General features: G+C 43.9%; 1 protein-coding gene across 10 annotated transcripts in view; it reads right to left on the bottom strand.

Annotated features, from left to right (window-relative positions):
• Positions 1 to 9,179: 9,179 nt before the first annotated feature.
• The window catches only part of ypel1 (yippee-like 1), a 40,969-nt gene continuing 31,916 nt past the window's right edge, over positions 9,180 to 18,232 (bottom strand). For all 10 annotated transcript variants that reach the window (XM_078553871.1, XM_078553872.1, XM_078553878.1 and 7 more), the window contains 2 exons: positions 15,203 to 15,311; positions 9,180 to 11,592 (listed from right to left, as the gene is read on the bottom strand). In XM_078553871.1, coding sequence (XP_078409997.1) covers positions 11,503 to 11,592; positions 15,203 to 15,311 — 199 coding nt within the window. In that variant the 3' untranslated portion in view covers positions 9,180 to 11,502. The remainder of the gene's footprint in view (positions 11,593 to 15,202; positions 15,312 to 18,232) is intronic.

The following is an 18,232-nucleotide window of genomic DNA, read 5'->3' as shown; positions in this document are numbered from 1 at the left end:
ATCAGAAAAAAGACAAAGATGATAAAGCATGGATCCTAATGTTAAGACAACACGTAGAATTAAGAAAGAAAATAAATAGAATATTGGCCAACAAATCCCAAAATGAAGAGCTAGTACAGGCAAAAAATCTCGTCAGTTTTGTCAGCTTTAGCACAGCCACCAGTAGCTCCACAATATGCAGATAACGTAGATTAGAACCGGCTGGCGGAACAGACAGTAGGATATGAGGAACAACGGGAAGCGGGTTGAGAATCACCATTCCCATATCCCGTGGTCCCAAAAAGATAGAGTATGTGTCCCTGGTGCCCTGACAACCAGGCAGACCAGCTCAAGCGGCTGTACCAGCACAAAATGGGCAGCCAGCCCAGGCACCAATACATGGACAAATAGCTATAAGGGGGTTCCCGGCGCAACTAAGAACCACGTATGTGTCCCTGTCACCTAGCGACACCATGAAGCTATTCGAAAAATTACCCCAACTAAAACCTAGACACGGAAATGAGACGCTTTGGCAAAAATTGCAGGAAATACAGCAATGCCACGGACTCCATAACATGGACATTCACGGATTAGTCTGGATGAAACTGAAGCGTATTGGGGACGGCTGCAGCAAGGGTATGAGGATGGAACCTGGTGTAATGATATCGCTGCAGCCCAGGCACAGCAGCAAGCTGATTTCCGAGTCTTTAGAGCAGAAATAGCACAAGTCTTAGGGCAAGCCCCAGTTAATTGGAATATAGTGACTGGAGTAAAACAAGAACAGGGCGAGGGTGCCCATGAATGTGACAATTGGAAGTTTGAGGCATATTGTAACTAAAGGGGTGTAGGTGCCACGCCGAACCGAGACGATGCACTGTTTATGCAATTGTACAAGGATGGCCTTATCCCGGTCCATCAGGCAATCCTAGACGCCGGGCTAGTAGACAAGGACACATATGATGAGCTAGAAAGATGAACCACCGGGATAGATAACCACATAGAGAAAACTAAGATAAAAGGTGTCAGCAGTGGAGGTTACAGACCCCACTGAGACGGTGGCCACCGCGACAGCTGTCCTTAAACCCGAGGTGTGCTTTAATTGTAAAAACCCAGGGCATAAGCAAAATAAGTGTAAAACCCCAAGGCTAGACAACCGCCTGCACTGCCGCAATTGCCATAGGCTAGGACACACAAAGAGACTGTCGGGCAAATGGCAGAGGGGCCAAGGGGAGGGGACCCCAACAAAACAAGGCAACACAAAATTCCAACAACGTCTCAGCGAATCTGACGGAAATGTCGAACTCCCAACTGATCAGCATCATTGAGAACCTTACCAAGACAAAGCCCCAGTAGGTAGCATCGGCCCCCGAGGAAGGAACTGATCCTCGCACATACATCACAGCATTGTTAGGGGACCAGCAATGTGATATGTTAGTAGACACGGGGGCATCGGTATCCATAACCGATTTAGATTTGCCATTGACCAGGCATTCTATAACTATTCATGGAGTAGGGGGACAACGAGTAACACCATACAAAAGCCAAACCCAGGTGTTAGAAATAAAAGGGTTGTTAATCCCAGCCCAATTTTGGGTCTGTAAGAACCCTGAAGGTACAATACTGGGGGTAGATATATTAAACCAATTAAATCTACTAATAGACCCTAGGAATAAGCAGATAATTTGGACAGATAATCGGGTGGTGGAGGTGGGGAGGGGGAAGAGATACAGAGAACGAAGGGGAGACAGGCTCTAGCCAAAAGATGTAACCGTTTTGGGAAGCACCTCAGTCATAACAGGGGATTGGACCAGGGATGGGACATAGACTCCTGTGCCAGGCACTACCTGAGGTATGGGCAAGTACCAAACAGGACTGCGGGCTAATTGATACCCCACCAGTGGTGGTCCCAGGGCCACTCCACCAGGCCCACAAACAATACCCCATAAAACCAGAGGTCATGTGGAGGGAATTGTGCAAGAACTCACAGGTCAGGGAATCCTGAGGCCAACCACCTCCACCACCAACTCCCCAGTATGGCTGGTCAAAAAGCCTGATGGATCATATCGATTAACGATAGACTATGCAGTGCTGAACAAGGTAACACCACAGGAACACCTAATAGTGTCAAATCCCGCGGCCATCTTTAACGGGTTGAAACCTGAACATTAAATATTTGCAGTTTTAGATATAGCCAATGGATTTGGTCGATACCACTGGACCAGGAATCCCAAGATAAACTTGCTTTCACAGTGGGAGGGAGACAGTGTACCTGGGTGAGGGATTCCACAATAGCCCAAACATCTTCCATCGGGTCATGAGTGATAAACTGAGTCAGTGCGTTGTAGAGCCATACAACAGAACAATCTTACAATATGTAGATGGTAGCCTAATAGCGTCAGAATCAGAAAGGGGCCACATTGGAGCTCTTTTGGTAGTCTTAAGGACACTGAAAAATGCTGGATTCAAGAAAAACCCCAAAAAGGCGCAAGGAGGGCAAACATTTGTTTCCCTGACTGATCTCGTGTCCTAAGTACCTAACAAGATCCTACCACAGGACAGGAAAATGGCCGTCGCGGACATGCCTCACCCCACCACAGTAAGGGGGGTCTGAAAGGTCATGGGGCTGTTCAACTACTGCCGCAACTTCCTACCCCAGTTTGCAGCAACGGCCGCACCGATACAGGGGTTAGTAAAGGGAGGAAAGCTCGGGACAGAAACAATCAAATGGGGGCCAGAGCAAGAGACAGCGTATAGAGTTGAAGGCTGGTCTCATGTCAGCACCGGCCCTCAAGCTACTCGACATGTCCCGACCATTCCACGTTTACAGCAGTATAGATGGGGATTTTTACAACGCAGTAGTGACACAAGGAGAAAGCATGAGACCCGTAGCGTATCATTCCACACAGAAGTCCCCTGTAGTGAAGGCCAGGTGCGTGGCAGCGCTAGACTGTGCCGTGTGGGCAGTCCAGGTGTGTGAACCTGTCACCACGTCTGGATAAATAATACTGCACACCCAGCGTACTTTAGTGGAGTTGTTAAGCACTGGGAAACTGAAAGCAGTGTCAGACTCCAGACTCCATGGGAAGCTGTGTTAGTACCAAACGATAAGGCAGTACAGATCATAAGGGATTACTAAAGTTAATCCAGCAGACGGAATGATATCCAAAGGGAAACCGCACCAGTGTCAGATGAGGTTAGACCTAGAGGTGGGGGGGAGGTGTGCATCTCAGATGAACCACTTGAGAACCCAGATTTGACCCTCTATGTGGATGGATCTAGAAGATACATAAACGGGCAATTTCGGACTGGGTGGGCAGTCGTAGACCAGAACGAAGAGACTATCCTAAAAAGGGAATTAGAAGGGGCCCTGTCAGCTCAGGTAGTCGAACTGATTGCCCTTACGGAGGCCCTCATAGTGGCTAAAGGCAAGAGGGTGAACATGTATACTGACAGCCGGTATGCATTCGGGGTAGTCCATGACTACATGGCAGCATGGAATAGGAGGGGATTCATCCCCTCAGGAGGTGGGCACATAAGGCACGAGAATGTAGTACGAGAGCTAGTGGAAGCAGCTTGGGCGCCCGAGGAGGCAGCAGTTATTAAAATACAGGCGCATAGGAAGGTGGAAAACCAGCAAAGGGGTAACATGCTGGCAGACGCAGTGGCCAAAGAGGCAGCCGAGAAAGAGGAACCGCGCACAGTCCGGGTGGCTGCATATAGCCCAGAGGAGATGAATGTGCAGAAATTACAGGCAGATAGGCCGAGGAGGAGGAAAAATGGAGAACGGCAGGGGCCACCACGGGAAAAGACGGAATTTGGAGAAAAGGGTGGTTAGCAATGGCCCAGAGTTGTATACAATACACCCTGTTGAAACTGTATCACGAACCAGACCACAGCGGACAGGGCAGTATGCTCAGTAGACTGCTTCAGAACTGGTGGTGGACTGGCATTGGCAGGGATGCAGCCAAGTATTGTCAGAGATGCATCATTTGTATCCAGCATAACCCTGGCAAACCGATCAAAGTAAGGCTATCACACCAGTTGCACCCAAAGGGCCCATGGAAAAACCTACAGAAAGATTTTACGGGACTCCTTCCTGACAGCAGGGGAAAGAAATACTGCCTGGTCATAATCGACCAGTTCACTAGATGGGTGGAGGCTTTCCCCACCAGGGACTGCAGCGCCACCACAGTCGCAAAGATCCTCGCTTTTGAAGTAGTGCCAAGGTGGGCAATCCCTTTACAGATAGATTCAGATCAAGGAACGCATTTTACGGGCAGTATTATGAAAAGGATGTGAGAGCTGCTCGGGATAAAATTGAAATTTCACGTACCTTACCATCCACAAAGCTCAGGAATGGTAGAACATATTAACCACACATTAAAAAACGCTATTGGAAAGGCAATCACAGCAACTGGTAGGGGATGGGTGGATGTGCTCCCCTGCATATTGATGCGACTGAGGGCTACCCCTAACAGGACAACTGGATTAACCCCTTATGAGTTGATGATCGGGGAGGGCCATGTGCTTGCCAGAGGGCATAGCCACCGGAAGCGAGGATATGGGACCCATCAGAAATAAAATTAAAAACTATATCAAGCAATTGGATGGACAGCCAAAGGAATTACAACAGGAAGTGAAGGACCAACAGGCTATCAGGGATTTAGAAGAGGGGACAAAAAGGGGACCCCCGTCACCACCGGCTGAGGTCGGAGACATGGTGTTTGTTCAAATCACCCCTAGCCAACCAGGTGTTGCCCCAAAATGGACTGGATCGTAAGAAATTAATTTGCCCGGCGATTCACGTGCCTGCGTCGATATGAAGGGAAAAGGTAGGTGGAAACACTGGTCGCAACTGAAAAGGCATGATGTAAGCAAGAAAGACTGAATTACCGGGCAGTGGGGGAAAAAGAAAATGGACAACGAGCAGCCTATACTCTATTAGCTAAGTGGTTTAGGATTCATTCCCAATCTGGAGGATTGGCCATCCGAAAGACAAAGGGGGTATCCTCAACTACAGGGAGGGTCACCGTGGGCTGTGCACAAGGAGGGGTGAAAAGGAGAAAGCTGCCTCTTATATACGACCTAACCCCTGGTGATCACCAGCAGTATGCTTCATTACAGAAATAACAATAACCGGGTAACCTCAATGCCAAAATGGAAAAAAGGTGGGTGTCAATAATCATTACCAGGGCTCTGGCTATCGCAGCCACCGGCACACAGAACGTAAAGCGTGAAGCAGCGGCCGGTATGGGCTTATACTACAAGAATGTCAGCAACGGATATTGTGTGAAAGGTGTGAATGTCATAACGGAAAGGTCAATACTCTTCAAGTGTGGCACCAGGCTTATGCAACTATCCATTGGAATGAGCAACGGAGCGCGCCTAGGGCAGAGCTCGGATATGGGAATGGAACTCCGATGGAAAAATGAGGGCCCAACATGCTTCCAGATCAGCAATGGTTCGGACAGACCCTGGACATGTGCGAAGGGGGCATAGACGGATGCCGCGCTGGACGAATGCAGGTACAACCGAACGGAGGATTGTATGTTAGAAATTACCCACAGAAGACCATCACACCCGCTCAGGATACAAGGGAAAAGGGGAATACTGTGAGACAACTACTGAGCAGTCATACACGTACGGGAGCCTACATTGCAACAATACCACCCCCAACTTCTGCTTTAAACCCCCGCTCCCAGTTACTATCGGACACACGTGAATGGTGTACATCAGTGACAATGGGTCAGGTCTCAGTCAACGCCTCCAACACGCTCCACGATCCCCTAGAACAGTCTGAGGAACCTAAGCAGGTTCCCAATTCCCCACCTTCCTGAAAGTCTGACAAAGATTAAAGGTGACTTACGAAAGGTGATGAAACAGTATCACATGTTATAGGCAGTGTTTAAAAGGTTAATCAATGATACGGAAGAGCAATTGAGAGATCCGACATGGTGGGAGCAAGTGTGGGACTGGGGCTGAATGTGGATATACACCCCTGGATAAGAATAATCTCTCATATACTCATCACAGTGCAGCTAGTGTTAGCATTGGCGTGGGGAATGGCAACATGTCGCACCTGTAAGAAGAAAGCCCTTGGACATAGGGCAAAAATAAATGTTAAAGGAGCAACAACGGCTGCTGGGACAGGACACAATATTAATGTAGTAGGGTCCCAGCCTTCCGTCGTGGTGGTTGCACATCACTGGAAAGACAGGAGCCTCGCACATTAGGAAGCTTAAAAACTTGGGGAGAGGTCCGGGTGATGCCATGGCCCGTAGGACTTGCTTGGATCAGTACCACCGGAGCCACCACAGAAGCATCGGCCACAGATTAATTGCCTAGCTTAACCAAACGGTTATGCACCCAAAAGGGGGGGACTGAAGATGCAGAAAATTTGGATTTATTTTAAAGTGCCAGCCAGGACCAGCAGCTAGGGCACCAAAGCATACACAGACAATCACAGCTTTACATGAAAGCTAAAAACTTGTACAAAGGGCTCAGCTGTAAATTTGCAAGTAAGAAATGGGGAAGGCCATTTAACTACATCTGATGGCCTCGAATCACATCCAGTCAGCCCCCGTAAACCTTTTGTATAGAACAAACATACATTCTTTGCTGTCTCTGAAAGGACAATGCCCAGTCTCTGCACTGCAATTACTGTACAAGAACACAATTATCAGCCCACCAGGGGGTCATTGTGCTGTGGCCTTTGTCTAACTAATATCATTAAGTTGTAAATGATAGTTAAAAATATATAAACTGTGCTCATTTGAACCTTGGTGGAGAAGTGCCTGGACTGCCCAGCGTTTGCACCCCGCATGTGTAATAAAGGAACCACTTGAATATTGCATCTGGGCTCCGAGTGTTGAAATTTTGTACCAGAGTATTCCTAGGACCTTTCAAAGCCACAAGCAAGAAATAAAGACTTGCATTATATAGCACCTTTCCCCAACCTCAGGAAATCCTAACGAGCTTGACATCCAACACATTCATGACAATGAGATGTTGCACCCAATTTGCACACAGCAAGGCCCCATAAACAGCAATGTAATGATGACCAGATGATCTGCTTTTGGTGACTTTGGTTCAGGGATAAATTTTAGGCAGGGTACCATGGGGAATTTAAAAGAGAATCATTTACAGCCACCTGAATGGGGCTGCTGTTCAAAATCTCATCTGAAAGACTTTAACAAACAAGGCAAAATGAAAAAATGTGCCTGGGGTTGGTGGGCCAAATTCCCTGGCTCACAGGCTACATTTCACCCTCAGGCCAATTTGGACACCTATTATAAAATCTATTCTTCATTTGGAGCTCTGCTATTTTCTGATTTTCCAAGCACAAAACTGCACTCGGCCAAATCCTCAGCATCAGCCTGCTTCCGGGGCTTGATGAATGATGGAAGACCAACTACCAAGATGAGCTGGCCACACACACTCCATTTTGAAAATCATTGCAGACCCTTCTCCCAGTGGCAACAATTGCTTCCAGCTCGACATTGTCTGCCAGAGCCTGTACATCAATGACAAAAAACAGCAGACCATCTATTCCAGAGCAGAATCCATGACTCAGAGGTAGAGCCCAAAAGTAAGTCAGGCCTTTCAGGAACAAACTTCTACATGTAAAGGCTGACAGAAGGCTGGAACTCTTCTGAAAATGGCAGTTGATGCCAGGTTAATTAGCCTTAAACAAGGGTGTTAAGTATTATAGGGCAAAAATAGGTAAACAGAGGTAGGTCATAGATGAGACATGATCTGACTGAATGGCAGAACAAGCTCAATGGACTAAAATGGCCCTGACCCGTTTCCATGATCCATATTTAGATACAATTGCACATCAAATGGAGTTTGCTCCAATTATACTGCTGGGTGCCAGTAAGGCAGCATCTGCTTACCTACATTTGCTAAAAAATCATGAATTTTCTGCGTATTGGATACATGCTCAGAGGACTAGATGAAACATTTGGTGATTACACCCATCTTTGGACAGCCTCAACCAAGTGATTAGTGATTTACTGCACAAAATACAAATGCTTTGAGTGATACTTAATTTTAGCATTAGGAACGGGTATTATAATTTAATCACTTGCATATTTCTCTCCCTAAACTTCTCCTTTCTCTCCTCCTTTAAACCTACCCCTTCATTCAAACTTTTGGTCATCTATCCCAATGTTGACTGTTGCCTCAATATCAAAATTTCATTCCTGCGAGGTGTTTTGGGATATTTCACTATGTTGAAAGCACGATATAAACGCAGATTATTAGCAACTAACTCTACACTAGGGCCTTAACTCAGTGGAGGAAATCTTCATAATTAGTCAGTATCTGTTGATTTGTGCCTTGAACAGGAATGTAAAACTGATAAGTGGGAACATGAGTTACTCTCAGCCAATACCAATTGAACCAAAGTTGAGATTGCATGCAACCAAAAGAAAATTGAGAGGACCTGTGAAGCGAAAGGATAGGTTAATGTTTCAGGTCTAACCATTCCATCTGTCTTTAGTCTTTGAGGCCCTTCAAAAAACAACTTCAATGCAGAAGCGAGTGCTACATTTTCAGCGGTAGCTGATTTGGACTTCAACAGTTTTTACCTTCTAGCGCCGACAGGCATCAAAAGAGCCCAGGCCACTATTTGAAGGGCAGACTCCTTCAGGGTTCCTGGCCGAAATACCTCCATCAAATCTGCCAAAAACAAGTTAGTCACTATTTCACTGTTTGGCAAGGCATTGGTGTGCACACAAATTGGTTGGCACATTTACCCATCTAATAGCAACTTCATTTCAAACCAAGTGTGTGTGAAACTTTTCAGATGTTTACAGTGAGGGGAAGCTCCATCGCATAGCAAGATCTTTCGTTTCATAAAACTGTGTTCCAAAACAGCAGTTTTCAGACTCTAAAACCTACACATCATGCTCAGCATTCTTGCACTTTCCTCAGCAAAAAAGGTAAATTTGTGAGCAGGGAAATTCACCAAGCAATGCTAGAGGAATCACATTTCACTCCAGGATGATAATACTGGGAGAGAAAGTATGAGCAAATTAAAATCTTTGGGAATGTTTTAGCTACACTTCCATCTGTTTCAACACAGAAGGACAGGAGCTGCCATGGCAACAATGCTCTGGGCCCCATCTGTGTACTTCACACCCTTGCTAATGCTTCAACTTTACTGAGTAGCTCCTCAACCATCAGTGACAGACAGGTTATGTCCTGGTGAAAGTCTTTATTTTAACTCCAGTACAATACAGTGAGTTGCTGCACAAAGTTGATGTAGTTTCAAGACAGATCAGCAAAGCAATGTATAGTCCCAATAGCTATAGGGGAGGGGGGGAGAAAGCATTCAAAAAGTTTATTTCTCAAAAATTAAATGAATTCAGGCACAAAAAAAATTCATTACTTTTCTAATGTAGAACAAGCTTTAGAACTTGTAATATTATCAATCATCCTTGTAGAAGAGCACACAGGCTTGTACCTCACTTCACCCTTGCACCAACCAACCAACCACTGGCCATTGCTCTTCAGAGCAAAGCTCACATTCTGGATGTATATTAACAACTCTAGAGCCCCGATAAACTCAAGATAGTTCAAATCATAAAGAAAAAATATCAGAAAGCTCTCTTTTTGAATCAGGAAAAGTTTAAGAAAAAAAGTGTTAACCAGTCTCTGAAGGTCAAACCAACAGACAAGTATCTTGGGATTGGCCAGCTCATGGGTCTGTTTGATTGGTCCAAGAGGAGCTGCCTCCACCCCCATCACCCTAGACCCACAATCATTTATTTTTTTTTTTAAAAAGTTAAAAAATGAAAAGAAATCTCTCAAAAGTAAGAAAAAAAAACTTACAAAGAGACAGCAAGTGTTATCGCAACAAAAGACAAGTTCCAGAGAACAAAAGTGCTCAGGTAGGGGAAGCAAATCAACTTACCCAGTAAAAATATGTATAAAACCTTAAATATGTTTTCTCTTCTTCTAAATGTACAAAAAAGGTTTTTTTTTAATATATATATGTAGGGAAACTGGTTTAACAAGATTTTCTATCTGCAGTCTGCTTCAAGTATTGTATTTCTTTAGTGTGACCCTGCTGGAAAATCGGCTCAGTAACCAGACTGGCCCCATTTTTCCTTCCTTCAGCGGTATGTATGTGACCAGAGCCCATTCCCAATGAGTTCCAAATTATTGCACCCCACCAGGGAATGAGAATTCTGACAGCAAGAGCACAGGCAAAAAAATGTTACCAAAAAAAAAGCAGTGATAGGAACACAATGAAAAGGAGATAAGAGCAATCAAACTGGTAACATCACCTTTCTTTCTAAAAAAAAGTTAGGGAATAAAAAATACAGAAAAGCAGAATTTCTGCTGGATCTTCCTGTTAGCACTGCATGAGACTTTTAGCAGCAGAGTGCACTATTGTATGTAGTGAGCGCACCCACAAAACAAAGAAAATGATTTAACCAGCAAACCATTGCACCCAAAAACTGTCCACACTCCAAGAACAGGGAATGGCCATCCGCCAAAAAAATATATCTAGGTGGCAGGAAGCAAAGATCAGAACAGGAGAATGCAGAGATAAAAATGTATAATTCTTGAAAAGGAATAAAACCAAAGTTCTGGTTGTGCGTCTGTGCAATGAATCCCCATTTCCCCGGCATGTGCAAAGGAACTTCCTGCGTTCCATTAAGTCGTAACGGTCCACAGACCGGGAGCCCAGCTCTACACGTAGAAAATGGATATCACATCCAGAAGACCTCTCTTTTTGCGCCCGGTTTTGTCCAGTGCATTAGTGTACGGCTATACATGGAACCAGCCACATGTGTCCTTATTATCAATTTCAGTGGTTCCCCTTTCTCCCCAACCATTCTCATCAACGTTGCAGTTGCTGAATGCTAGATTGATGCCTACTGGGCACCTAGCCACAGTTTGGAAGTAAAAGAGGAGTCAATCGCAACCAATGGGATTCAACTATCTTAATGTCACAACATTGCGATTATCCCAAGTCCCAAAATAACTCTTAAAAATAAAAATGCTACATTTAGATGTAGATGTATAATATATACACATACCCATTAATATACATATGTATATACATACATATATATAAACTCCCTCCTCAGCCCTCTCTATGCTGCTCAGCTAATCCAGTTGTCTAGTGTAAAAGCATGCACAGCAATAGAAGAGAGATACACAATGGAGTTTAAAGGGAGGGGAGGGGCAGCTAAGTTCAGAACAGTCATTTATAAAGCTATACTCCCCAAAAATCAACTCTTTCCCCCCTCACTCAAACTGTAAAGAGCTTAGGAAAAAAACAATTCATCTATAGATGTTTACAGTGTTTCACACGAGAGAACACCAAATCTAGACAGATTTTTAAAAAAGCAAAGGGCTGACAAGAAGGCGACATCAATGGTTCAGCTGTAAGGTTTTAAAAAGTCAGCAAATGTTATTAGAGCTGCCCCAGAGCAGAGCATTTTCTGTCCATTAGATCAGCCTCATACAGTCTTAAAACAGCAGCAGGGGTCTACAGCATGCTGGTCACTCCCATCCATTGTCTTTAATCATGTGGGCCAATTCAATAATGAACTTTCCTTCTTTGTACTTCTGACTGCTCTCAAAGGCATGCTCCTGCAAAGCAAAGAAGGGAAACAGTGTCAGTGGGGAGGAGGAAAAATGGGCACAAAACAGTTTAACACCCAAACAAGAAAAGACCAACAGAAAAATAGAGACAACCATAAAATTTTAAACAGGACACACAATCTCTGTTCCCAAAGGGATCTCTCAACCATTATGGTGAAACAAATGTCCCAGTTATGAACTGAACTCCATAGAGCAGTCCACCCATGCAGAAGAGTCATACGGATTCAAAACGTAAACTGTTTCTCTCTCCACAGATGCTGCCAGACCTGCGGAGCTTTTCCTGCTGCTGTTATTATAGGAGATTACTACCTTGTTGACACAGGAAAGTGGACGCCAGCTGATTGGCACATGACTGGGTTTCGTGGAGAACTGAATAATTATCCCTTCCTCTCAAAGGCAACAATTCAGCATGGGCATAGCCTCAAGATGTATTAGAAAGTTGTCCATAGACAGACAGTGATAATAAAGAGAAAATGCTGGAAATATCTCAGCAGGTCAGGCAGTATTTGTGGAAGAGACAAATGTTAAGTCAGTTCTCTTCCACAAAATGCTGTCCAACCTGCTGAGCACTACCAGCATTCACGATATTTTGTTTTGGCTAGACAGGCAGTGGATAAAACAGGTGCAAGTGTTCACCAAAGAGTGGGGGGTGATCTTGCCTTTATTCAGGAGCTCCACATATGGAATTAAGTTGTAGGCCAGCCATGAAGAACTTTTATTGTGCAATGAGATGGGAGTAATTAATGATCGCAGTGAAGGTGCCCCTAAGTAGCAGCAACCATATGATGACTAAATTTTACATTCAGTTTGAGGGAGAGAGGAGTAGGTCTGAGACTAAGTTTTTAAATTTAAATAAGGGCAATTATGAGGGCATGAAAACTGAACTGGCTAAAGTGAATTGGCAAATTAGGTTAAGGTCATTAGAGATGCAGTGGCTAATATTTAAGGGGATGTTTCAGAATGTACAGAATAGATATATTCCAATGAGTAAGGAAAAAGTCCAAGGGGCGGACACACCATTCATGGTTAACTAGAAAGGTTAAAGATGAAGAACATATAATTGTGCAAGGACAGGTGACAGGTCAAAGATTGGACAGAATATAAGGAACAGCAAAGAATGACTAAAAGGCTAATAAGGAGGAAAAATAGTAGTGTATGAGAAAGCGAGCCAGAAATATAAAAACAGATAGTAAAGAGTTTTTATAAAATATTTAAAACAGAAGAGTTAGCAAAGCGAGCATTGGTCCTATAGAAAGTGAGCCTGGAGAATTGATAATGGAAAACAAGATGGCAGCAGATGAATTGAACAGGTATTTTGCATCAGTTTTCACTACAGAGGATACAAGTAACATCCCAGAAGCAACTATAAACCAGGAAATGGAAGTGGGGAAGGAAGTCAGGAAAAGCTGTGGGCTGACAAGCCTGGATTCTGATGGACTTCATCCTAGAGTCTTAAAATGTAGTGTGTAGTGAGATAGTTGATGCATTGGTTTTAACTTTTCCAAAACTCCCTAAATTGGGGGAAGGTCCCATTAGATTGGAAAATAGCAAATGTAACTCCATTATTTAAAAAGGGAGACAGAAAGCAGGAAACTACAGGCCAGTTAGCTTAACATCTGTCGTAGGGAAAATGCTAGAAGCTGTTATTCAAGTTGTAGGGCATTTGGATAAGCTCAAGGTCATCGGTCAGAGTCAACATGGTTTTGTGAAAGGGAAATCCTGTTTAACCAACTTATTGGTGCTCTTTTGAGGAAGTAACAGGTGCTATGGATAAAGGGGAACCAGTGGATGTACTGTACTTAGATTTCCAGAAGGCAGTTGATAATGTGCCACATCAAAGGTTATTGTGGAAAATAAAAGCTCTGGTATAGCAGGTAACATACTGGCATGGATAGAAGATTGGCTGGCTAACAGGAAGCAGAGAGTAGGCATAAATGGGTCTTTTTCAGGTTGGCAGGATGTAACAAGTGGTGTGCCACAGGGATCAATGCTGGGACCTCAACTGTTTGCAATTTATATAAATGACTTAGATGAAGGGATTGGAGGGATTGTTGCCAAATGTGTTGATGGCACAAAGATAGGTAGAAAAGTAAGTTTCTAGCCTCCGTATGTCCTCTTCACAAAAGATATAGATAGGTTAAGTGAGTGGGCAAAGATCTGGCAAATGGAGTATAATGGGGAAAACATGAAATTGTGCATTTTGGCAGGAAGAATAAAAGAAATGCATGTTATCTAAATGGTGAGAGATAGCAGAGCTCTGAGGTGCAGAGAGACCTGGTAGCCTAGTACATGAATCACAAAAGGCCAATATGCAAGTACAGTTAGTAATTAGGAAAGCTAATACAGTGTTATCATTTATTGTGAGGGGAATTGAATACAAAAGTGGGGAGGTTATGCTTCAGTTGTACAGTGCACTAGTGAGTCCACATTTGGAGTACTGTGTAAAGTATTGGTCACCTTATTTAGGGGAGGATGCAAATGCATTGGAAGTAGTTCAGAGAAGGTTTACTAGATTGATACCTGGAATGGGTGGGTTATCTTATGAGGAAAGGCTGGATAGAATAGGCTTGTATCCACTGGAGTTTAGAAAGAGCAAGAGGGGACTTGATTGAAACATATAAGATCTTGAGGGGTCTTGACAGGTTGGATGTGGAGAAGATGTTTCCTCTTGTGGAAAAATCTATAACTAGGTGTCAGTTTAAAAATAACAGGCCACCCATTTAAAACAGATTAGGTGAATTTTTTTCACTCTGTCATGAGCCTTTGGAACTCTGCTTCCACCACCCTTCCAGGAAGAGTCTTTGAATATTTTTAAGGCAGAGGTGGATAGATTCTTGGTAAGTAAGGGGCTTATAGCTTATCAGGGGCAGGTGGGATGTAGATTTCATGTTACTATCAGATCAGCTATGATCTTATTAAATGGCAGAGCAGGCTTGAGGGGCTGAATGGCCTACTCCTGTGAAATGGCAAGGGATGAACATTTCCTCCCCACCCTACAACAGCAAATTTAGCTAGATTCAAGGCAGGAGAGAAAGGGGCCACCCCTAAACAGATCTGGACAGTGAAGGAAGAGTGTAAGAGCTCCACTCCTTTACACATAAAAATGGTTCATTTTGCCCTTGGAGCCAAGTTATATTTTATTTAAGCTCCACCCTGCATCCTCCAAAACATGCGCCATTCTTTTACATGTCAGATCACATCCCTCTCTGTTCCTACAGACCAGCTGAAACCTCTTCTGAAGGAGTCACCAGGAAGTCTGAAGGGCAGACACATCCCATGGTGGCACTGTGGATAGGGAAGACTCCTGAGCACATTTAAATACCCAGTGACAAACCGTTTTCTTCAACCCAGTGGCATAATACTCTGCTTTATCTCAAACTTTTAGTGCATTGTGCAGCTTGTCAGCACACATGCAGGAACACTATTGACTGGTGACACCACAGCAACCAAGACATAAAAAGGAAAAACAAAGACATTGCATAACCCAAGAGTAGAAGACCCCTCCTTTTCTCCACTGCTTCTCTCCTATACCCACCACCAGCAATGGAAATGAGCAACACTTTGCAAAACGTAATAAGAGCAACAAGGAGACACATACGTATTTCCATCCCAGAGTAGTTTTGCAGTTTTCACAGTAGATGTCTGCTACAGCGTGCAATCCCGTCAGCAGCACTCTCTCTTCAGCAGGGCCGCAGCCCACATTCACCCTGCACGGGGAAAGATCAGAGTCTTCAGTCTGCTGCACGTCACACCACATATGCACTGCAGAGCTCACGACAGACACTGACTTCAAAGCCTGCAGAGCCACAACACACCCACAGACATCACAATGTTGCATTATACTGTGGAACCCATACCCACTCCACATTACACTGAGCACATACCCATTCAGGATACCAGTGCAGAATGCAGGGCAAGAGTGTGTATGCAGAGGCATGTGCAATGTATCAAGGAGGATAGGGTGCAGGGTCTATACCCAGTGCGTGTACCTGTGCTTGCAAAATGCAACAAAGTTATATTTCTGTAAAAGATGCTCACTTAAAGACATATCAAAAGTACTTCATGAACAGTGGACACAGAGGTACAGGGAAGTAAAGAAAAAATTGATGTTATGTTGGGTGGTAACAGTTAAAATAATTGAAGAAAAGGCTCATTAGTATGGATTTCAAAGCAGAAAGATTGAAGGAGCAAATGACAATGGAGTGGCTTGCAGAATTAATAAAGTCAGTGTAAGACAACAAACTACATCTGTGGGAATGTTAGGGTTGGAGAAGATCATGAAGTTGAACAGGGAGGGACTTAGAGGGGGTAAACCAGTGAAGCATGGTACAAATACTCAATAGTAGATGCCATGAGAATATTGGAGGGATTAAAAAAACAGTAGTTTAAGCATGAGTACCCTCTTTCCACACCGCCCAACTCCCCCCCACCCCCACCCCCATAAAAGATATGAATTCTGCACCCCTGCTTCTTATTAAACTTAAAATATATGTGCCCAAATTACCAGGTGCAACATTCCAGAAACAGCATTCTGGGTAGGGACAAGAGTGGCAATCACATGACACATTTGCTCCAAATATACAGCAAGGAAGATCCATCTCCAATCATCTGTCCTACAGATTCAGTTCACATGCATCTTGTTTGACTTAAGTCAGTAAACATACTAAAAGTCAAAGAGGTATCCTGCATTTTCAGTCCCATATTACATGGTTCTCCTGGAATTTAATCCACTTCATCTACTAAAACTACTCTGGAAAATCCCATAACTTTCCCACTTCTCCCCCATCCCCCATACAAAGAAAAGTAGCATGTAGCAGTCTGGAGAAACTCAGCCAGTTTCCTGATCAGTGTTCTCTTTACAATGAATTTTGGACAGTATGTGAGTAGTTCCCTCTCTTCTGGTACTGCCTTCTCTTTCAAATCTAATCACTCCTCAAAAAAAAACACTTCACACCTCTGTCCCATCTTCAATCTCCCTGCCCTCTCAAGTTCTTGAACATGTTGGTGTCTCAAGTCTGTGCTGTGCCCATCTTTTCTGCAACTCACTGTTTGATGCTCTAATCAGGCTTCTGCCCCTGCCACAGCACTGAAACAGCTCCACAAGCGACATCCTCCAACTGTGACCACAGTAAACTCTCTCCATCGTTCTATAGCAACCTACCCATACACATCAGCAACTTTGCTTAGATTACTGAGATTCACATTATGACATGCTAGAAAATAATTTACATTTATATAGCATCTTTCAAATGTCCCGAGGCAAGAGTCAGAGAAGCATTATCAAACAACATTTGATGCTATGCCACAAACAGCTATTTATGTAGGGAAGAGAGGCAAGTTTAATGGTGTACCACACAGTAGAGGTGTAGGGAGGAAATTCCAGAGCATTGGGCCTTGGCAAGCATAGGTTTACTAGACAACTGTTTTGGAATGCATGGTTTGAAGTGACACACCAACAGTCAGATTTAATCAGAAAAGGGTCCTTTCTCAATTTTATTTTTGCAGCCAAAATAATAACTCTTCCTATAAGTTGCAAATTTAGATCATTACGTCAAGTGAAGTTCTCACTTGGCCATAAAGGGGAGGTCGTGGTTGGGAGAGAAAGAGAGCAAGCCAGCAAGGGGGAAGCTGGGTGGGGAAGTAATGTTGATCTCTGATGAAGAGTGATAAAAATCTAACCAAAAAGCTCCTAGAAATTAGAGCCTCATCCAAACACAACAACATAAATAAATCTGCATAGACAAACTAAAATTTCAGAAAGAGGAAGTGTGAAGCAAGGGGAAAGGGAGAGGAAGTGGTAGTACTGAAAAGGAATAAATCCTTTAATAAATAGAGATACCATATCAACAGAAGACAGAAATATAAATGGATGGAAAGGCAGAAGTGTAGTTAAAAGCAGTTCCTAGCCAAATGCAGACTAAAAGGCAGAGAATGTGACTAGAGCTACCCAAAACAGAGGGTATTGTTGCAGATACAATGGTGTTCACAAATGTAAACATAAGTCACTCTGAACAAAGCAACAATATCTGGTTTGAAATGTCAAGCTGGTGGATCAGGGTGTGAACATGGTGGTCATCCTCACGCATCAGCTTGCATTCTCTAACCTTACCACCCACCAGTGGCACAGCTGTCAGTGACCACTTCCTCCTATAACCCACTGCTTCACCAGATCACCACCCACTTTGAAAAACCTTTTAACAGTATCTTCTGTCACCTTCATGTTCTTCCCTCGCCCAAATTTGCCCCCAGCCTCCAAAATCTCTTGCTCCATGCCTGGTCCCTCTTAGTTCTTTTCAAAATCCCTGACCCAAGTTCATTCCCATCTTTCCCAGATGTTTGAATCCCTCCAATCAGATGTTCAGCCTGTAATGTACCAAAACAGCACAATGTCACAAATTACATCCTGTGAGTGACTGAAGTAAACTATCTCCTCATCCTACTCAACCTGTCTGCAGCCTTTGATGCGGTTGACCACACTATCTTCCTGAAACATCTTGACTGTCATCCAGTTGAGTGGGGTGGCACTTGTCTGGTTGCATTCTTATCTATCCATTCAGAGCCAGAGAATTACCTGCAATTACCTCTAGTGCATCCCAAGAATCCACCCTTGGCCCTCTCCTATTTCTCA

This window comes from Cetorhinus maximus, chromosome 12, assembly GCF_964194155.1.
Source record: "Cetorhinus maximus chromosome 12, sCetMax3.hap1.1, whole genome shotgun sequence".
Classification (NCBI taxonomy): Eukaryota; Metazoa; Chordata; class Chondrichthyes; order Lamniformes; family Cetorhinidae; genus Cetorhinus; species Cetorhinus maximus.
The sequence above is the reverse complement of the archived record's forward strand: the minus strand, read 5'-3'. Positions and strand labels throughout refer to the sequence as shown.